Source organism: Trachurus trachurus (assembly GCF_905171665.1).
Source record: "Trachurus trachurus genome assembly, chromosome: 3".
Lineage (NCBI taxonomy): Eukaryota > Metazoa > Chordata > Actinopteri > Carangiformes > Carangidae > Trachurus > Trachurus trachurus.
Window position 1 is genome coordinate 11,224,727 of NC_139893.1, and position 22,843 is coordinate 11,247,569.

At 44.2% G+C, this 22,843-nt stretch overlaps 1 protein-coding gene across 1 annotated transcript in view; it reads right to left on the bottom strand.

Moving 5' to 3' along the window:
- Nucleotides 1–22,843, bottom strand: part of zfhx3b (zinc finger homeobox 3b) — a 138,942-nt gene that overhangs the window by 74,548 nt on the left and 41,551 nt on the right. The window contains exons 2-4 of the mRNA XM_083969260.1: nucleotides 14,896–17,412; nucleotides 14,151–14,730; nucleotides 10,871–11,367 (exon numbers count right to left, since the gene is read on the bottom strand). Of these exons, the coding sequence (XP_083825386.1) occupies nucleotides 10,871–11,367; nucleotides 14,151–14,730; nucleotides 14,896–17,376 (3,558 nt within the window). The 5' untranslated portion in view covers nucleotides 17,377–17,412. The remainder of the gene's footprint in view (nucleotides 1–10,870; nucleotides 11,368–14,150; nucleotides 14,731–14,895; nucleotides 17,413–22,843) is intronic.

Sequence of the window (22,843 nt, forward strand, 5' to 3'; positions counted from 1 at the left end):
CTATGCTCGGAAGGAAATATCTTTTGAGCAGCATCTTGACTGTCCTTCAAGTAACACATAGGGTTTACTGAGCCAATATAAAAAAAAGGAAGACAAGCTTTATCTAAACTGAACAGAATGTTGATCCTGCAATCTAGACTCGAGATAATTTAAAAGATAACATGGTTCAAGTGGGAAAGAGACAAACTCGACCAAATGTTACCCATCACGTAGCACTCATGCACAAAAAGATGTGGTGTATGCAAGGCGCTGCGTGCGTGTTATGTGTCCGTGCATGTGTGTGTGCACTGTACAGTAGAAGCTGATGAACTGTATGCGTGTGTCTGTGGCCAGGGTGGGTGGGTGGGTGGGTGGGGTAGTGGTGGACCGGCTTGTCGATCGATGCAGTGATTGGCAGTTAATGGCTTTTCCTGTTCTGCCTTGGTAACCCTGACCTGATGGCTGTTGCTTCTGATCAGAGATGGCAGATGGTGTTTGATTTTCGTATATAAACCCCTGACTTTGTGGAGATGGCTTCATCATGTTTAATGATTTAAAAGTTAAGTTGAATACTGGGGATACTCCAATGCTGGATCTCTCATTTAAAAAACCCTAACCTCCCTTCCAGATGCAATGACTGATCTCTCTTAACTATATGCTCCACTCATGGTTAGTATGCTGTGAGCCACTAAAGCCTTCACTTAAAAAAAAAGCTATTACAATGAAATTCACAGCACATATGTTTTTTCTCTATTTCAAGTCATCCACGGGTCATATGACCCCTCAAAGAATCAAAAGTCCCCAAAGATCAAAGATAATCCTCAAAAGACCTATCATGAAATTGTTCTGTTCTTTTCACCCAACCAGTCAGTAATGACAGCACGGACGAGAAACTGAGCCAAGGGAAAAGGAGCAAAAGTTGTAAATGGAGGAAAATTGAATGATAAGCTCTATTTTATGTGTAAGAGAAGATGGAAGGAAAGAGTACAAACAGCAGGTCCTGAAATCTCTGATTTTTCAGAGTAATTTCTTGTTTCAACTGCTTAAATCTGTGGTTCAAGTCTATTTCCTATCTCATACTGTAAGTCTAATAATTTTGACACGTAAAAATAGAAGGAACTGATTCCAAAAAAATAGGAGACAAAACTATTGTAGTTGAAGTAACTACAGTATATTAGTAAAGAGAAAATTTGTTATATGGACAAAGTCATCTTCAAAGATGCTGTTTTACTCTTCATGTTGTCTGTAATTCCTCTGTGTAATAAGGTTTGCTGAAGGTGTGAGAACAGTGGTAAGCACAAAAACAGTTTCTGTGTGTGGTGATAATGATGATGATGATGGTGGTGGTGGTGGTCGTGGTGTGTGTGTGTGAGAGAGAGAGAGAGAAAGAGAGAGATTTAGGTCACAATGGGACTCACAACTGCAAAATGAACACACCCTCACTCCTGAAACATCAACAAATAATAAAACACTTTGCTTTACAGAACTCTCTCTCTCTCTCTCTCTCTCTCTCTCTCTCTATATATATATATATATATATATATATATATATATATATATATATATATATATATATATATATATATATATCCCTCTCTTTCCCCCTCTCTCTCTCCCTCTCCCTCACTCTTTTCAGCATGCAAATTAATACATTGATCATTTGAATAATAATTTGCATTCCAGATCTCACAATTTCATGTTCAAACTTTAACAGCTCCCAGAGTTCTCATTTAAACAGTAGCTGCACAGACAGTCCTTATGGTTCAAATTATTTCAACATGACTATTCCAACCTAACAAGCATAAATTAAGGAAATTCCTATCTAGTGACAGAGATAGGCCATCTGAAGGAAGGATCCAAGTTTGAATTATTCAGCAGTCCTTAATTTTAGGGCTAGTGTTGATTGAATGTGGTGTTATATAAAAAAAGAGGAGCGTGTGGGGCTGGCAAGGAAGGCAGTGAAGGATGACAGTATGTGATCTGGGAGTGAGCCTCTGAGTTCAGTGGCTATGGAGACTTCCTCTGCTATCTGAGTCTGTGAAGAGATCTCAAAGGAAAGAGTCATCTGTAAATCAACATGAGATTGAAAAGGACTTCATAAAACACAAATGTGTGAAACTGCTTATACTGAACAAAAGCCTGCACTTCATTCCCGTGCTTTCACCAGCTTTGGCCAGTAAAAGAAATGCGTCAGACGTCGTGACCCCGAGGTTTGCCTCATAAATGAAGCAGGGTGAGGTGAAGGTGAGCAAGGAAGTGAGATGATATGATGGGGTGGAGCTTAAAGGGTTGGTAGTTAAACTTTTTTTTTCTCCCTCAACACCACTCTTTCTATTCTGGGCATCAGTTTGTCAAGAAGGAATGTGAAGGCCATAAAGTATCGGTGCCCTTGAGAAGCTGAAGAGCATTCCTGTCCCCAACTCTTAAAGCTGTCTCCCTCTCTTTCACTCACTATCACTTTCCCCAGCTCACTCCCCCTCTCTCTTATTTCAGCAGTGCATTTAAAGGAGAACACAGGTGTAGAAGACGGCACCCGTGGGGATGATAACATTTGGGAACATTCCTGGGGTTAAAAAAGAACTTTTTTTCCCTGATATTCTTCATCTGAGGAACTATGTAATTGCTTTGTTTCCAAGGCTTTGCCTTTGTCCCCTTTGTGCCTCCACCCCACACTCCCAATCCCTACCTCTTACATCACTACCTTGTAATTTTCATATAATAATTTAAACAAGGGATTCTATTCTCTGCTACTTTTTTCATTTTCATCTTTCCATTTTATCCATCTTTTGTATTAAGAATAAAAGGCATGATGAGAAAACAAGGTGCAAAATGATCTTTTCCAGAGCCCCCAATAAAAACCACATGACACCCTGGGCTGCACTGCTTAATTACAAAAGGATGAAATCTTTTCTTCTACATCTGGAGAAAACATTGTCTGCATAGCACTGATAGATTTACAGCTCCCAGTTCTAACCCTCAACTCCAGCACACAGCAATTAGGCAAAACATGGATGAACAACCAGCGCCATGAAGTTCAGGAAGGGGATGGCTATTTTCTCTTGGCACCGCAGAAACGGCCTCTGAGGTCCCAGTGTTTCAAACAAATATTCTACTTAGAAAAAGTTTTCAGGAAAGTGGTGGATAGTTAATTTTTATTCAAGACTTGATTGTGGTTCCAAAGAAGGTGAGGCAGACTTTTGACTGCACAGTGTACTTTACGTCATATTTCATGCAACATAACCAAAACAGATGCATGTTTGCAGGATTCAGCATCAGTCTGACCCATCGCTAACAACAAACAAATAAGGGAATTAAAGCAAGACCTTGCTGAAGTTCTGCAATCCACCAGTAATTGTTGCACCACGGAAAAAAAAGACATTAAGGGCAGATTTATGAAAACAAAGAAAAAGCTACGTGAAACATTAACTGTATAATCTGTGCACTTAGGAGCAATTTAAATGACTGCGGCACTGTAAATCAAGCATAGGTTTAAAAATCCTACTGCTTTCCAATAAATAAAGTCAACAGGTTGTATAGTTAGATTATATCTATAAACCCTAAATGAATGTCATGTGCATACAATTACTCAATAGTATTTATAATATTGCATTTAGCTACTCAAACATCCTCGGACATACAAGTGGAACATTACATGGCTAGGGGAATGAAACAACAGCCAGGGCCAACATATCCATCATTCTTAAAAATTTATCTGTCCCATGACTCTACTCTGTAGGCCAAACCCAAACAGAATAGAGGTCCCTGTGTGCTCATCCTGGTACCTAAGACCTCCTCCCTTCTTCTCATCTGTCTCTTCACCCTACCTTGCTTTCATGTACAGCTCCACTGAACACAGACCTTAGAGCGGAGTAGTTTTGTGGCCCTGACCACTCGGGGGCCATTAATCTGGTGGCTAAGCCTCTGATGTATTGATGGCACAGAGCCGGTAAGCCTGCCTGCCTCACTCTCTCCATCCCTTCAGCTTAGGAGCTACATAGATTCACAGGAGCCCCCATCTGCCCTCATCAAAGCAGCATTTACCTGCACACCGCCACTGTTAGTCTTTTCAGGTGAGGTGGCCATAGGTCGCAGGATGTATTGACCATTTGGGCCGAAGCCCCCGCCTCCCCTCAAGATATTTCATTCAAGCAGTGTTAGAGAGGCATGGTTGCATGCCACCAGATCATTGCATGCCAATTAAATCCAAGTAAATGAGCTGTTAATCAGGTTTCAACCACATGCAGCAGCTTGCTTCTCACACCTAGAAACAGACCTTAAATTATACTTAGGTGTTCTGAAAACTGGTAAATTCCCAAAATGTGTTGAGAGTATTGGCATGAGTGCAGCTATATCAATGTTATTTGTAAGCCCGAAGGCAACCATACATAGGCCTCCAGATATTGACTTGACCATCAAACAACATGTAAACTTTGTTATTGGGGATGTCTGGTTATGGCAAAACATGAAAATCAATCACTTCAATGTGGGTATTCATTGTAATTGAGTTATTTGTCTGCATGTAAATGTAATGACAGTCAGCCTACATGGCAACTAATTTTACTACAGTTTGACTGCCAAATGCATAATAGGTTTATAGGAAACTGTTGTGGCTGCTGATCACATGAATTCGTATGAGGGGCTTTTTGAAGACAAGGCAAAAAGGATACTATCTCTCTGGCATCTTTGAAGTGGGGGTTTTGTGGGGGTGGTAAAAAGACAGGACCATGACTGATATGTCTGTAATATCATCTTTACAAGATAGAGGCAGGCAGAGCCAGAGTATAACACAGATTAGATACAGAGACCCTCCGGTTGGTGCAGGAGGAAGCTGCTTCAAGATGTAATTGTTCGCTCAATAATGCCCCCATCTCCTACAATCACTTGAAAGGGAAGAACTTTGTTTTACCGTTTACCATCATAATTTAAAAATTTAAAGACAAATTTGAGCCTGGAAAGCTTTATGTGTCTTCTTTTATGGGAGTTAGATCTGTTGATTTAATAAGAGAATCAGTGTATGGGCAATAACAGTTAACAGTACTTTGCTCTTAAGTGAGGAGGGGGACACTAAGAGGAAGTAGAGTGAGTGGGATGGGGGATGCAGACACAGGATTTAGCTCAGGAGAATGTTTAGTTTTCCAGCATGGTTGGATTAAAGATATTTAACCTTAGGCAGATCCCCGTTCTAGACCACCCACTGGTTCACTATCAATACCAGTTTGTTTTGTGGGTAGAGTATTTGTTATGTTTATTAATCATGTGGAGACACCAAAGAGGGGTGAAAAGGTAGGAGAGGAGGGGGGAACCTGGTGGGAGGTACAAACTGTAGATCTACACCATACATCATGGCCTATGACGCCAAAATCACCGGCTGTACACAAAGTGAAACTTATCTCTGAACTGTGATAAACCCAAGCTACAAAAACTCACATAACCTTGCCTCCAAGTCTTTTCCTTCCTCAAACACAAATCTGTCTTTTCTGCTGATCAGGCTGGAGATAACAGTTTCAGCAGCTTCCTTGCACATTAGCAGGAGCGTGCTCCACTGCTCTTGTCCAAAAATGAAAAAAATCAAATCAAAACAAACAATCATTAACACAATGACCAATGATCTCAAACTCCCAGCTGACACATCTCTATCCTTTCTCTAATCATCATCTGGCTCTCAGCGATACAACACAGACACTGCTTCACTATCTGTGTCCACCACAGACACAGAGTAGAAGACCTGGTCTGTAATGCACTGGATCCTTTTAACTTGGTGGTAAATCACTGTTGAAAGAAAGCTAGGAAAAGACCAGCCTGCCCTGTTTCAGCAGCTCTCTTTTCCCTCTTTTTTACTTTCTTTCACTGGCATTTTTTTATTTTTTTTAATCTCAGCAACACCCACCATCGGGCAGCGGCAGTGGCAGCAGCAGCAGCAGCAGCGGCAGCGGCAGCAGCGGCAGCAGCAGCAGCAGCAGCAGCTGTGCCACGGGTCAAAGCCCGACCTTTTCTGTGGCCTTCTCAAAGGGTGGGAGCGTTAAGAGTTGTGAAATTCTTACACACTGCCAAACACTAAGCCCTACGAGCCCCCCTTGTTTGTTTGACAGCCCCTTGCTCCAATTCACCCTGATTTTCTGTTGTATGCCACACCTTCCACCAACCACTTCAGAGCAGCTGAGATCAGTTTGAGGTACAACACTGGACTGCCACCCTCCGCAGGAAACTTCTGACACATAGAGGGTGACTGGGGTTCAGGATGGTTCTTGTTTGACTGAGGAGGAATTGGGATCCATACAGAGTTTGAATACGTCCGTAGTGTGATCTCACGCCTTTGTCTCATGTTCATTATTAGCTCAGAATAATATTATAGGATGCTTTCAATGAGCAATTAAAATAATACATTTCATGAGGCCTGTGTTGTCATTTTCTGGTAGTTTAGATTACAAGATTGCTCTGATGAGTGAGTGTGTTTGTGTGTGTGTGTGTGTGTGTGTGTGTGTGTGTGTGTGTGTTTTTCTCTCTGTGTGCATTCACACGCTTGTGCATGTGAAAGGGGAGAATGGGCTGTCTCCCAGGATGTGCAGCGAGCGCTTTATTAGAGCGGTAGTACCAGTAAATCAGAGCTCAGCTCTTCCTGGAACTGCTGCAACCTTTCCCACTGAGCACTATTACTGAACAATCATAGGCTAGCCATGATAATTAGCAGAGTATCTATCCTTCCAACCCTCCTGTTGCCCCCCCATCGCCTCTCTCCTGTCTGTCTCTCCATCCCTCTACCCCTCCTCTTCTTAGAAATGTCTGGTGGGTGAGTGGGCAAGGCCAGGCGCCCGCTAGACTTCATTTTGCCAGAGGACATCTTACATTACCTGCTGTAAAAATGGTCTTAACATTCGTTAGAGTGACAATTTGGCTCATTCATGTACTCAAAATGTAAGACCAAGAAAATATTAAACATGATTGGGACACCCCAAAGAGGTCAGGTGCTCAGGAGAGGAATTAAACATGGACATGCAGAACCTGTTTGAGGAACGAAGGGCAGAAAGATCATAGAATAATCCTGTTTTTTAGCAAAATATAAAAAAATAACTAATATGAGGCGCCTAAATCACCCTCACTGTCAACCCTTGAGGTCTTGGGCTAGTCAAAGTCAGCAGGACTGACCTCCAAAATCCAGACCAATCCAATCCAAAATACACTCTTGCTTATTTGATTGCAAAACTGCAAGTTTTTCTCCAACTGTAATACAAACAACCCATTTGTGGTTGTACCCCACTACTTATGATTGTACAGTGGAAGAGGATTGGAGTCAATCCCGGTAGTTATGATCATTAATGGGAGAAGGTCATCACGGCTTGCATTCCTGAGTCTGAAAAGCCAGTGCTTCTGCTGAGTAGGATCATTAGAGAAACACCTTAATGTCTTTTCATGTAACCACTAATCCCTTCATTTACATTACAGCCCCTTTTCCTCTATTATGTTTCATTGTGATTATTTGCTCACTGCAGTGTAGACATTTTCTTTCCCCAGCATTCACTGATTCTTTTGGATTGCACTGAAGGGTAAAATAAGAGCAGTAACTCCGTCCAAGATGCAGATGTATTGTATTCGTTAATGGGTTCCACTTAACACTATGTTAGTGCAGTTGAAAGTGCAGAGTATGTGATCAAAACCACTGCTCTCATAGGTAGGGAGCATACAGTGGCTGTGACTGTGTGTGTAAGGCAGAGAGAATGGGAGATAGGTGAAAAGTTTGCACAGCTATGTGTTTGCTCAATAGAGCGGGACCAGGACAGAGGGAGGGGTGACAGGACTTTCTTGGTTAAAGATTCCCCATCTGATAGTGACGGCACTTTCTCCTTTTCTTTCCATGGCCAAGCGGCATCTGGAGTGGATTTTGTGCTAGCAGACACCGAGGAACATGATTACATTCGGCTAACTGCGCTCTAAACTGATTATGCATGTGCCAAGCTAATGGACTACATTTGCAAGAGGAAAAATAACATCCAATCAATCTCAATTACCGCCAATTGCACCGGCCCCTGAGACAAGGAAGGTAGCCAGCTAACCCCCCCATGCTCCTCCCCTTTTCCCCAACCGTTGACTGGAAGCTGAGGCCTGTGGCCGGGCCTGGTTAGGCCCCACCCATTCTGTCTGCCCAGAGCAGCCAAGGCCTGAGTGCTGGATTAGTTCCACTCATCTCACCTCCACACTCGCACATAGCCAAGCTCACAGGCCTGCTGCTAGCGCTATAAGGGCTATCACACTGACGTATTATGTACGTGAATGGATGAGTGGCCATCATGCTATCATCAGTGCAGCTGAAAACCCTGCGCTCCATGGGAAAGAGAGAAGGTAAAAGTTAGCCTCAGAGTGCAGGGGTGTGTTGGCAGAACACACAGTGCTCAGAATGGGTAACTCTCAGCTGAGCACACGGGAAGACAGCATCACCCCCCACTGTGTGGTGGTCCATGCGGTCAGGATGACTTGCTGGATCTTTCTGTGGTCTTTTGGAACATTCCAATACATGGGGTGGTGGGGGTGATATTTTTAGAAAGCCCTAATATGGGCCGCATACCACAGACTCTCAAATTATCCCATCCAGCTTAGCCCTCAGTTTAAACCTTCCTTTTTAATTCCAGTAATTACAGGCTCCAATTTATATGGAGCTGTGCACACAAAGGGCCTGTTTAATGCAAACCAGTTTGATTTGGGTGAAGTGTCCCAAGCATCTCCCACATCTTAGAGCCTGTTTATGCTGACTTGATGATTTATTTTCTCCCCAAAAAGGTTAAAAATGGTGCTATTTGAATCAGATTTCTTTGGGGAGGAATAAATGAATGGTGATTTTCCTTTTTCGTCCTTGCATAATATACTAAGTTGGGTTTACAGGCTTGTGGGCCACTGTAGGTTTATGCCTGTCAGTATCTCCACCAGGGCCGTAAATCCAGTGCAGTACGAAGACTGTGACATTGTCAAGTGGGGGGCCAGTGCTGCCAAAAGGCCTCACAACCATGTACTTGTTGTGTCCGCTAATCACATTTGTGAGTCATAAAATATTGTAATAATTCTTGACAACTCGCAAACATCTCAGTTTTTGAGTAGTTTCTGGGATGAGGAAAGCTTATGAGGACCGCAGCGTTCTTGGGCTGAGAGTGCAGGTAATTTCTGGACAAATGCACACGCTCTTACTCAGAAGATCAATTGGTTTTAAGAAATATGGAGCCATCTTAAGAGGCTTAAGTCATAAAAAATGATCATGCCTGGATGTGTTGTACATATTTAATCCCCCACAGCCTGAGCAGCAGTATGACATATGTCTCTTCTTTCTTAAAAACTTGAGCGGAAAAAGAGACAGAGGAGAAAAAATATATGTTTCTCTTTTGCCTTTTGGGCTCACAGCAAAGTGGAAGCACACAGATAATGTAATATAAACTGTACCTTATCTTGTCAGACAAAAACAAGTCTCTCCCCTCGAAGGTGTGAGGAGGAGAGGGAGTATGCCAGTGCTTGTCTATTTTGGTCTAATGTGAGTCTGTCCTTGGAATGTGGGCCAGTAAGTCCAGCAGCTAAGGCCAAGGGAGAATGACCATGGGCCAGAAAAACACAAAAGATATCTTACAATGCTTTTTTTCTGCCTTGCAACTGACTCCTGTCATGCAATTTTTATTTATCAATAAAAATAATTAAATAATTGTTAGTGTCTGTTGTCCTGAAACAAACCAGGCTGACACCTCCTGTGTCTCTTGGCCCTCTGTGTCTCTTTACCAGCTGCACCAGTAGCACAACACTTTCTCTTTAAAAAAAACACTGACAATTGATTTCTCTCCGACTGTTATCTCAGTACAAATGCTTTGTGGACAGGAAACATGTCTGCCATGCCAGTGGATCTTAAGAACTGTGTATAATTCTGGATGATTTTCAATAGATAGCCACATTAGTTTTTAATGTGATTAAAAATGCCATGCTTTAAGCAGCACATTTTTCACATACTGTACATCTTAATAGCTCCTCTCCAAAGGAAGTCACACTATAATATACTAAGACTCCAATACAGAGGTGTCAAGCAATATAAATGTTACATTAGTTTCTCCTGTTTACTTTTTCAGAAAAAGAAGAAAAGATTATAATTGAGTGAACTTATAAATAAAGGCACAATCTACTAGGAGAAAATACACATTTCAGTATTTTATGTTAATATTCTCTTTGTTTGAATGTACTGTAGGCTCACAGGGAATACATGTTGCCACCATTTGTATGTGTTTCTGAGTGTCGTGTCGTATGTTTGTGTGCGTGTGCAGCTATGCCAGTTTGGGTTAAGCGCAGAGTGGTCTTAGCCGCAGACACACAGGATAGGTACCTAAGTGGAATCAGGCCTGTTAGATTTATGGCCATTTGTTCTGAGAGTGTTCATCCATTGGCTATTATGGAATGATTAGAGGAGAAGGTGAAGCTCCAAGTCCAGCAAAAATCAATACGGCTGTCGAGAACGATTCAGCCTTTCCCGCTCCAAGGAGTATTAGCACCAAACCTCTGTCTCCTCACACTTCTTCATTCGTCTCCAAGTGATTCACCCCTAGGCCTACAAGCCAGCTTCACCTGCCATGTTCTTCTCATGGCAGCAGTGTGGCCCCCCCTTTCTACGTATATGTCTCATTCATGCCTCGGAAAAGTGGCCTGTATACTGGAGTGTGCAGCACTAGAGCACTGACAGTATGCTGTATCAAATCAACAGGGAGACATTCGTGTAAAAAACGAAGTTCAGTTGGATCATAAACATACGCGGTAACACCTCAAATAGCGCGATTATATGGAGAGTTGTGTGAGATTCAGTAACTGTATGAAAATGGTGTCGCAATGTCAGGACAAGGTTGAGTAGTGGGTGAGATAAAGGAGTTTGAGGATCACTAACCTTGTAGAGTTTGAGGCTAGCCTCGTGGCGGGAATTGACAGTGTGCATTCTCAGCTTCTCCAGGCTGTTAGTGTAGTAGTCGCAGGCGTTGCACTTCAGGTGCACTGGATTGCCTATGGCCACACACTTCAGGCGCCACTCGTTGCCTTTGCCCCCTTCTTTAATGTGGGCCACAAGCTGGTACTTTTGCACATGCTTGTCTGTCTTGCAGTGTAGCTGGAAGTTGGCCTTGAGCTGAGTGGTGTAGTGGCACAACTTGCACTGGTGAGAGTCGCCCACCACAGCGCGCCATTCCTCCTCCGGGAGGCTACGTTCAGCTCCCATATGCATGCCGAGCACATCCAGGTTGTCAGTTGTGAAGCGGTTGCACACAGCACACTGAAAGAGCTTGAGGGAGGGATCGCTGGTTTGTGATAGACTTTCTCCCAGGGTCATCAGTTCCTCGGACACCAACTGGCCACCACCCAGCCGCACATCCATAGGGATCTCCCCACCTACTGGAACACATGTGCGGAGAACACAAAGACAGACACAGTGAAAAAGGGTTAAGAAAGATATTTTGATGGTTGCATAAATGCCATCTTTATGTCAGACATAATAAACATCTCTCGGTTATTCACTTCAGGATGTGAATATTCTATCATTTTGAGCTAAGGAGCTCAGTCTTTTGAATGAATGCTCACATTTCATGACACTCCCTCATAATGTCTTACGTAAAGTAACACTTTGAAACTATAAAACCAAGTCTGACCATATGATATTTGCATGGAGGATAATGTGCATGTATGGGTTTATGAGCCTACAGCTGTCCTTGCTTTGACTTGGGAAAGCGGAAAGTCTGGACTTTTCCAAAGGGACAAAACCTCTCACTGCCAGAGAATGAACATACACGTCGCCCTGTTTGGGCTGGTGCACGTTCATGGCCTGTCAGTAAATCAACTCCAGAGGCCATGAGCTCCATAGAAAAAACAAGTTATTTTATCATTACTGAAGAACTAAGGAGTTCCCAAGCACACATTGCTGTAAATCAAATCCATCGCCCTTGTTCGCTGAATATGAAGAAAAAAAAATCCACTTCTCTGCTTGGATTCTTGTGCGTCTTTCTCTCCAGATTGCCTCTAAATCAATATAGACACCTACCAGATTAATTCTGCTTGGTACTGAGTCTAAATGGTGGAGAAAGAGGGGGGCAAAGAAAGCACATATCCTATGACACCAACCACAGAACTGATGTACATACAGTCTGGGAAGGCTGACTTTAAAAATGAATGTGAAAAAAAAAATGAGGTAAGAGCAGCCGGAGTTTTTGCCGTTGCTTGCTGATCTTTAATCTTTCACTGCCCAGACTGAGCATGCAGGCTTGACCCCGCCTGGCTTTACACTAAATTAATTCCAGCAGCTCCTTTTTATTTATTGCTGCAGTATGCAGCCTGCTCTTGGACTTTTCTCCATTACCTGAGTTTTTATAGCCAGGAGAGGGAGACCTTTGAGAAGCCCTCTGAAATCACTCACAGACCCAGCTCCCCAGTCATACCTCCTTACACTCTCTCTCTTACAAACACACAGATGCACACACGCCCAATCGCTATCCCGGTCCTGTCCTTTCCTGCACCTTACATCTCTCATTTCTACCTGGCTCTCATGCTCCATTACTACGCAGATTTAATGATTTACCCCAGACCTGGATCCTGTTCCTCACTAAATTGTAGCAGTAGACCATTAGACCAAGAGTCTGATTTGCAGCTCTGTTTTAACATAGGTTCTTTTATATTGAAACTATTAGGGTATGTAGGTATGTTCACGTTTATACAAAGATAGGGAACATTTTTTTTTAAAAGAATTTGAATCTTTACACACTAACACTTCTTGCTTGTGAGCAGCTATCTGGCTTTATGTCACAAAACAAATTCCGGTGCAAGTAGCTAAAAATTGCCTGCCCTCTATCTCATATCTTTCTTTCACTACAGTAGCGTAGAGTCTTGGGAATCAGGATTACCAGGAGGTAGGGATCATGTGAGGTCAACATTTGTTATCTATCTCTTTGGCAATATTCTCAAAAGTCAAAAATCCACAGTAAAAAGCATGAAAGACCACTTCTCACTTTAGCTCCTTGGCCTCCTGATGGCAGATTCTCTCAAGAGATTTACTGAGCCTTATGTATCATGCCATGGAGTTAATATCAGAGTGTTTGTGTTGATGATGACTTTAGAGTTCCTTTAAGTGTGACAGAGGATGACACCACTGTAGTTTATGGGTGCAGACTGTGTAATCATTGCCTCCCTTGTAACATGCTTATTACAACTCACCTCACACGAAAATGAACCAGATGGCAGAAGAGAGGAAAAAGAATTAGTCACAGCAATCAATTCTTGTTTGTGTCTGTGAACTGGTGACAGTTTCAGACAAGTATGTACAAACTGTGGGGTTGTAACTGCCACGCCAAACACTCTGCTATGCTGCTGAATTACCCAAGCTGAGCCCTCTAACCTCCCTTCTTTAACCAAGATAAAATTTATAGCTGCAATTACAAAGTTGAAAAAATGGAGAACTCCAGTGGGGAAGTTCAGCAGCAGTTTGGGAATAATGACATAAAAAAGGCTGAGGCTGGCTGCCTGAGGGGGAGGAGGGCAGAGATTAGAGAAGTAGAGAGGTTTGGCGCTCTAACTCACCTATTGGGAGCAAAATTGGGTATTGCAAAGCGAGCATCAAAATTCAGGCGATGTTGCACCATCAAAACATTTCAGTGTCATTTAGATGTCCGGTTAAGGACTGTGTGAGATGAAGTACAAATTACCTTTGGTCTCTGCATGTTACTAGACACATTTACAGCTTAACATTTAGAGATAAAACTGATTAGTAGACTGGTCAGGTGCAGTTTTTACTATGGATATCTGATTAAAGCACATGACAATAGACTTATCTATTGTCATTAACATAACTATCATGTACACTATCAGTGAGAAGATATGGGAACGGTCTGGGTCACTGACACACTCCTTGTAAAAGGAGAGGTGTTAAGTGCACTAGGGCAGTAATACCGCAGAGTCAAAGAAATAAACTAAGAAGAGGCATGCGTACTAGTCGAGAGGGAAAATATGTGTAGTCATCAACTCAATAAAAAGTGAATGATGTTAATATTTTGTGGAAATTGCTAAAAGGTCAAGTAGAATTGAAACTACTTTTTAAATTCTACATGGAATAAATTGCAGAAAAGTGTACTAGCGATTTTATGAACAACTATTGGTCTTTCTAAGGGCAAAAAAGGTAACGTAGCGCTCACCAAGTGCAGGGGCCAGGGCGGCCATGTTGGGATCCAGGTGAAAGCTCCCCATCAGGAACTGGGCCTCAGCTCCAGCTGGGTCTATCTTGAGGCCTGGTGGAAGGCTCATGTTCTGAGCCAGGTAATATTGGTAGAGCTCAGCCTCGGACGGCGAAGGCATGGCTCCCAAGCCAAGTCGTCCATGCTGCATCTGAGTCACGTTCTGCTGGAGCAGCATCATGTTGTGCATGTGCTTCTCACTGGTCATGTGGATACGCAGGTTCCGTGCCACATTGGTCTCGTAGTCACAAACCTCACACCGCCAAGTAGGTTTGCTCTTGGGCTTGGTCGGAGAGGGGGCCCCACACGGCCCTGCCATATGGGCGGAGGACTGTGTAGGATGGTGGTGGGGCGGGTGATGGCTACTGGCCTGGGTCACTGAGGGGACAGTCACCACTCCTCCCGGGGTATGTCCAAACACCTGCTCCTGCCCAGAGCCAATAGTACCTCCATTCTGCAGCGTCTGCATGTTGTTCAGGTGCTTGTCCGACTGCATGTGGATGCTGAGGTTGCCCTTTGTGGTGGTCGAGTAGTTACACACCTAGAAAATACAGAACATTTGCTCTTGAACTGCAATACAATGGTGCAAATATTTCTTTCTTTTTCTAGCTGTCCCACACGGGTCAACACATCAAGAACACAAAAAACTTTAATTGCAACTCTTAAGAAAAAGCTGAAAAACATTGCCACAATTTTTCATACACACCTCACACCGGAAGGGCTTGTATCCACAGGTATAGCTTTCTCCACGGGCAAGACGTGGGTGGCTCTGGCCACTGCTGCAGTACGCACAAGACCCTCCTGAGTCTGGGTGCTTCTCTTTCATGTGGGCCTCCAACGTCTGCTGGTACTTGTAATGCCAGTTGCATTTGGGACACTTCAGTGTCTTGCACGAGTTTCGCGAATGCATCATGGTCATGTGACCACCCAAGGAACGTGAGGAACCCAGGACAGTGTCACACTTAGGGCATTCTACCCCACTTCCTCCCATGCCACCTGGCCCATGGTTCTGTGAACACTCGCCCATCCCTGTTATGTCACAGGAGCTCCCTGGGAGGGATAGCGAGTGGCCATGAGATGAAGGGTGGAGGTGATGATGATGGTGGTGCATGTGGTGATGGTGCAGAAGGGCTCCATTTTCCTCCTCTCCCTCTGCTGGGCAATCATTTGGTTCTGGAGCTGTGGCACTATCTCGATTGGCACTTTCATCAGCAGCAGCATTGGAGGACAGAGGTGAGGAGGAAGTGCCAGCCGTGTCATCCTCGCTCCTTCTGACGGCAGCTGCCGCCATTGCCATGGGAACAGTGGGCCCCTGGCAGTTAAAGCTCAGAGGGAGCTCTGAGGACCTCCCCCCACCGTCTGCAGCTGAAACCTCTTCCTTGACAGAGGAGGAAGTGGAAGCAGGGGCTTTGCTGTTGAGTGTGGAACTGACCGCAGAGGTGCAGGCAGAAGGCTGGAGAGCGCTACTAGGCATTAATAAAGGAGATTTGGAAATGCTTTGGTTTGAGACAGCTGGTTCCCCCGCTTCACCCCCGCCGCTGCTACTGTTACCACCACAGGCCACTGCAGTGCTTTCTGCCTCCACCTCGTCTTCCTCCTCCCCTAAAAACAGTTCCTCTTCTTCCAAGCCCCCCATCTGACTGGATAGGTGCGCCTTACTTTCATGTCCCTCAGCATCCCCATCCTCTCCCTTGCATGCCAACTCTTTCCCAGCAGGCTCCTCTGTTCTCCCTCCCTGTTTGGGCAGGGCACTGGAGTCTTTGGCAGAGCCTGGGGATGAGGTAAGAGTGGATGCTTTGGAAATGCCCAGCCCTCCAAGAGAGAGGACTGAGCTTAGTGGGGTTTGTTGTTGCTGCTGTTGCTGCTGGAGGCCACAGTCAGAGTCTTTGTTCAGGAGGGTCTCGCTGCCCCCACTGCTGCTTCCAGGCTCTAGATGCACACCGCTAAATGTGCCATAGAAGCTCTGGCCAGAGTTAATGGGGTGCACGGTAGGTGGCAGAGGAGTGCTCTTATTTTTTGGTTCCAGGAAACTGATGAGGGGCTCTTTGTCCTTCCCAATGCCCTGGATGATGGCAGATGCCTGCTTGTCCCCTAGCAGCCGCCGCTCGTCCTCACACAGTGTCATGCGGTGATCGTGGACGGCATGGGTGGCAAAGGAACGCGCATAGCCAAAGGACAGCTTGCAGATAAAACACATGAGAATGGGCTTACCCTTGCCATAGAGGGCTAGCCCATCGAATTTGGAGAAATCCACGTTGTTGGGAACATCTTTGGATACACAGGACTTCTTGGCAGACCCATCGCTGTTCAGGTAATCCTTGTTGCTTTTGTGCCGCACATCAAAGACACGGAAACTGTGCAGGACAGGACTGAGGCCTGCCATAGTTGAGGTATTGGGGAAACCTTGGTCTGAATTGCCAAACCACTTCCCGAAGGACGAGGCTATGTGGAACGTGTTGATGATCTGAGGGTAGACCGAGGATGAAGTCCCAGCAGGTTCTCCCGGTTTTCCCCCACTGGTAACAGAGTTTGTGGGAAGCAGGCCGGGTACCATGCCCCCACCACTTTGGATCAACTGACTGAGGCTCTCTACGATGTACGCTGAGCCATCTGGCTGGTAGACGATCTCACCAGCCAGGTTCTCCACATCACTGCTCTCCTCTTCCTCTTCCTCCTCTCCTTCCTCACTCCCACTCTCATGCGCTCCCTGCTGTCGTGTGGGCTGATGTCGCAAAAGAGTGGGCATACCCCCTCCCCCTGAAGCCATTGGCACCCCGGGAAAGGGTTGAAGACTTGGGAAACAGCTGTCAATCTCCATCTCATCTAAGTCCTCGGATTCTTCCTCTTCTCCACAGCTCACTCCCTCTTGCTCTTCTTCCTCAAGACCCTCTCCTCTGGGGTGCAGCTGGCCTGTGGCAGAGCTATCACTGCGGGCCTGGGGTGATATCTGTTTTGGCTGCTGCTGCTGGGACTGTAGTTCTCTCACCGTGTCATGAGGTGCACCGGGGTTTTGGGGTTGAGAAGGGTATGGAGCAGAGAGAGACAGGGGGTCCAGGGAAGGAGCCTGGTTGGTGCAGGGGACCTGTGAGCTAGAGTGATCGTTCCAGGGCTGTGGTGGTTGCTGCTGCTGGGAGGAGCCGAGCCCATCGTCTGTCCCAGAAACCACGGGAGACTCACAGCTGTCCATGCTGATGCCTACATGAGGCGTTCATCGCATCCAGGCCTGCAGAGACACAAATTGGGTGAGACAAGAGGTTAGAGTCACATTTGGGTTTGGAGAATTCCATTTTAACATACAGGCAAACTCTGTACATAAATCCACACGGCTCATCAGAAATGTCTAGATTTTCCAGTATTACTACCCCTGTTAAAAAAAGATCAAATACAGAAAATATGAAAGGGACAATATGTATAGGAACCTTAAAGGGGGAAAATCAAATGTACGGTGTATTGGGTGAGAGACAAAAGTCTGAGATATAATTGGAAAAATGACACTGTGCTCATTACACTAGATTAGGTACTTAAACACAATACCTGAGACAAGCACTAATAAGCCGTCCATGATTCATCTTCCTGCCATATCAGGAAGGTACCATCTTTTATCTTCACCTTCCAAACAACACCCCTAATCTTATATTCTGCAAATCCTACATCCGTTTTTAATTAACTTGCAGTCAGAAAAAAGGAGAAACAGGCTAACTTAATGGATCAAATAGATTCCTTGTGAGATAATTAGACACTGAGAAGCCACCCATCAGCACACTGTACATTTTCATAACTGGAAGAAAAAGAGAAAACTGCATCTAAAAAAAGCTATTCTTAACAGTATCATTACCAACTCCATGTTGTGTATCTATAAGAAGAATATAATTCATGTGCATTATTGAAATAGATCTGTATGGACTCTAACAAGAGCAATAAAAGGCAGTATTTTCTATGAGCCCAAAATACATAAGCTGGGTAGGGACTTCACTGCAGCTGTGTTTAGATCTTGCATCCAATAACCTCTACGCTCAGCCTGGTTTCAAACACTCCAGCCATCCTCCGCCTCTGAAATAATAAATGGGAGCTGAGCTTTCGGGAGCTGGCCATGCCCCGAGCATCTGAGAGGCCCAACACAGGCTGCAATTTAGAGCGCAGAAGAGATAAAATGATAGCGCAAGATACTGCTGAGCTAATAATTTTATTAAAGGGATGCAGCCAACATTGATTAAAGGGGGCAATCGGGCTGAAACCAATAACTCTGGGCTGCCCTTTAACCCACCAGCACTGAATATTACATGAGCAAAGTTTCCAGGCACCAAGCTCACTGCCATGTCCCGGTTGATTAGCACATTCACTGCTTGCACTTGATTTATTTACTTATTTACTTAGGGATGCAAATTTCAGCTGTGATCAGAATGGAGTCTACCCCCACACCATCACATATTAACCACTGAGGGAGAGGAGAGATTGATAATGTCTGTCTGCCTCTTCATGAATGTCTGATGAAGCTCACCTCCCACACAACATACCTGGGACCTCTCCAGCCTATATGCACTCAAACCACAAAGAAAAATTGACTCCCATTTGAGTGATGCATTTTGATTTTGGACTTCAGAAAAAACATCACAGAAAAGAAGCAAATATTATGAAAAGGGGAACAAAAAAAGAAATAAGAACTACAATGATAAAGCACTGAGTTTAATGAGGGAATCTGAAATGTGATTGCAAAGATTACTATTATAGATACCTGAGGACAGACATTTTCTGTGTGTATGGTCCATCTGATTGTTTTGTTTACACACTACAGACGGTAACCCCGATGACCCTTGTCTCGCTTTGCATACAAAATGAAAGATATTAGACTGGCTGGCTTATTAACAAGATTGCTTTATACAGCCAGACATGATTTAGAGATGGCTGCCATATTGAGTGAGGGGATACTAGCCCTACTGGTCTGTATTTATTATCTGCTCCATTAATAAGAGGCTATGAGCTCAACAGCCATTTCACACAAATGGACTGAGGGCAGCAAGAGTAATGCAAGAAAAAAAAATGCCACATGTCAAACAGACAGTGATTCTTCAAACTAAAAGCACATGAATAAACTGGACAAAATGAAATGGGAGAAAAAAAGCAGAAAATGTGACTTGTCTAAAACGACTGTCTCATAGGGAAAAAAGTCTGAATGTATCCTGTCGGAACACGGAGTGTCTCTCACCTTGTTCCTGTTATCTACCCTATCAGCTCCTCCTCCAGATTCCACTGCCTGTCTTGACCAGGCCTGGGAAGACTGGGCCCACATGCACGACTACTAGGCAAGATTGCTGGTTAACAATGACCTCTAAAGTTCTCTACTCTCATCTTTGCCTTGATGAGTCTGAGTCTACAGTGTACTGTACCAAGGGTATGCACCCATCCATTCCCATTACTGCTGTAAGATACCTGAAGCAATTAGCAGTAGACAGGATAACACGATGACTCTTGATCAGTGCTGGAGCTCTGAGCCAGTTTGGTGTGTTCACTGCTTACAGAAAACAGGATTGCCCTTTAAAATCAAGATGGTGTAATTCAATAACCTGCAGTGGTTACTGATGAGCAATGGGATTGTCTGGAGTCGGCAAGTCGCAGATGGGCCAACTGATATAACGCTGTTTGTCTCTCGGAGGTCTGCCTGGCTCAGTGACACCTGTTTAAAGCAGGAAAAGCTTTAATCTCTGGGAGGCACTAAACAAGTCCGGGAGACAGACAAAGAGACGCGGTCGAAGGAGAGGGGAAGTGGAGGAGGCTGGTGTCTCTGTGTGCTGACTGTGTTAATAACCACAAATCAAAATGATGGAGCAGCCCACTAAAAGTAACTACTGCTGAGTGGTATTATGTAATGTTATATACTGTAATATGTAAAAAAGTTCATTTTCTTTTGTAAACTGGCACTGATGCTGATTGCTCAAAACAAACGATCCTGCCATGGCTTATGTCCTTGTGCTGTATCGCAGTGCTAAATGTGGGCCCACAGAGTTGACAATATGCAGGCAGTATGCAGCCAAAACAAGCTTTAGTTGACAATAAGAGATAATCAAAGAGAAGAAAAGGCTGGATTCCTGAGCTGATCTGAGGGAGAGCATGCCGATGCACAGATCCTGACTGTAGAACTCACACTCCTGCTGCCACCTGCCTTCAAAGGCTTTATGCCAGGGTCTCCCTGTTTTCTCTTTCTCTGTCTGACAAAAAGAAAAGGTTGCACTCCACCCCCTCCTACCACCATAACAACACAGATAAGGCTGAACCTTGAGAAAAGGCCTCAGTTCTAATGAACACTGTCAGAGAGTGGGTCTGGATGTCATTTGGTAGGGATGGAAAATGAGATAAGTTTTAAGTTATGGGTCCTTTCATTAGGTGGGATTTACCGGCCAACTGAGGGAGGAATTAAAGGCTAAGGAACCATCTGATTATAAGCATGCCTGATCACCTGCCTGAAGGCCTGCCCTTGCCTCCAGAAGACCCTGCTCTCTGGGGTTTCCTGAGGGAATTAGCTCTGACTCGGCCCTGACTGTGAATACTGCTGGGCTGCTGGGCGGGATGCAGCCCTGAACCTTACTCCTATCCACATGGACTGCATGTCAGCAGTGAGGGAACACCTTTTTAAATTGGAAAGGCACTGTTTCTTAATACACCAAGTGGACCCCCTAACAATACACCAGATCTGATTTTCAATTGTTCCTCTGTGATGTTGCCTGTATGTGTCTGGTCTCTGAGCCATTGCTGAGCCTGGCCAGCCACCGCAGGGTAAGGGGCGCTTATTGGAAAATCAATGGCGTGAACGCTAAGCAAGTTACAGGAAGATGTGGGAAGGAAGGGTTCTTATTGATAAAGCAGGGGAAGGCCTTTGATGTTGCACCAGGGACATGCTCATTGATGGGGGAACCATTGTAGTCCTCAGGCAGAGTGAGGCCTAGGTTTATCTCCTAGATTTGTTCCAATTAATCACCAATAAAAGGCATGCATGCATTGCATTCTGTAGCAAAAGTCCACTTTAATGCCTGACATGGCTTAGTAAATTTGGGTTTTAACACCATGCTCTAACTGTGAGGGACTTTATATTTGTAAACCTGCACTACATCTCTTTCTGCTTTTGTGAACTTCTCAGCCAAACCCCTGTATCTAATACCAATGATCTGATGATCAGCTGGGGTATAACTTGTTACACGTGAGCTAAAGATGATAAACTGTTGAGGATCAAAAATAAATACATAAATAGATAGAATGTATTTATAAATGATGTCATCTTGAAGACAAAACTTAATAAAATGACAAAGACTATTTGAGTAGTCTGAAAGGGTGTCCAAGACTACCGTCACAAGTCACTTTGTCTCAGAGTTGTGTTGCAAAAAGTGCTAGCACAATACACCATTATAATTGCATTAGGTGGATGGAGTTCTTGTTCTCTTTGATCCCTAACACTGTAAATCAGATACTTAACCATGTAGAGAACTGTTGTTTATTGTGTGCTGTAAATATTCTGTCCACTATTCTGCTAATGCAGACATAAGGGTGCTCCAGTGTTGCTCCAAATGCAGGAGGCAAAAAGTCACCTCAGGTCGATGGCACTCAGCCTGTAAACAGGGCTTCCCGTAAAATCAATGATCTTCAGTAGGAGCTATCAGTCTGTGGAACAGAAATAGCCATGGCTGTGTTGAGTCTGAGGCGGAGAAGAACAGTGCTGTGTGTTTACATGAGTGTGTGTGAGTAGAGGGGGCCAGTCACTGGCATGTCTGGGTGTATTTCTCAGAGATAGCAGAACTGAGGCATGCGGCTTCTGTCATGTTACAACCGTGGAAAACCTTTATGACAAGGCTTCAGCTTAAATCATTTTTTAATGCTGTTTTCTATGTATATTATATGCATCAAACTATAGTTGGGACAAACATATAACTGAATGCTAAAATAATCCATATGATTAAAAATATGAGCAAACTCAAATACCCGAGAGGTAATGCGCTGATTGTTTTAGTTTCACAGCACTCAATTTTAGTAACCATTTTGCACTAGCAACACTGGCCAGAAAAGGCTAAATTGATTTGTTTGTAGTATCAATTGCCTCCTTTGTTAATAGACTTGAAATAAAACCTTGAAAATGATTTTACCCTTTACGCAACACCATCAAATTCTGCTAATCCATTCCATGTTGCAGAACGGAAGAAAAGTGATTTCAGACAAAGCAGCAGTGAAATCACGGTGCAGAATCGTATGTTACTTAGACACAGGGCAGTCTGATTAAATGATCTGACTGTCGCTCAGCTAACCTCCGAAAACCCTCCAGAAGGGATTTACACATGGCACTGGAGTGTTTCCTCAGTTTTGGAGGGTGTGATAGAAACAGCATGCTGGTGTAATTAGAAGTAGTTAATTAGCTGTGGGTTAATTACTGGGTTCTGCAGAGTGTTGGTGAAAGACCTGGTGGGGTGGCAAAGCAAAGGGAAGCAGCGAACACACAGCAGGAAGCTCCCAGTCTCCCGCCAATTAGCAACCAGCATGAGGTGGGGTGGAGGTGGGGGTGGGGGGGTACAGTAGGAGTACAAATGTAAGAAGACTCATATCAGTGGATTTTAAGCTCAATACGAGAGAAGCCATAAAATGAGAGGGCAATTCTATTTAGATATGCATAGTGTTAG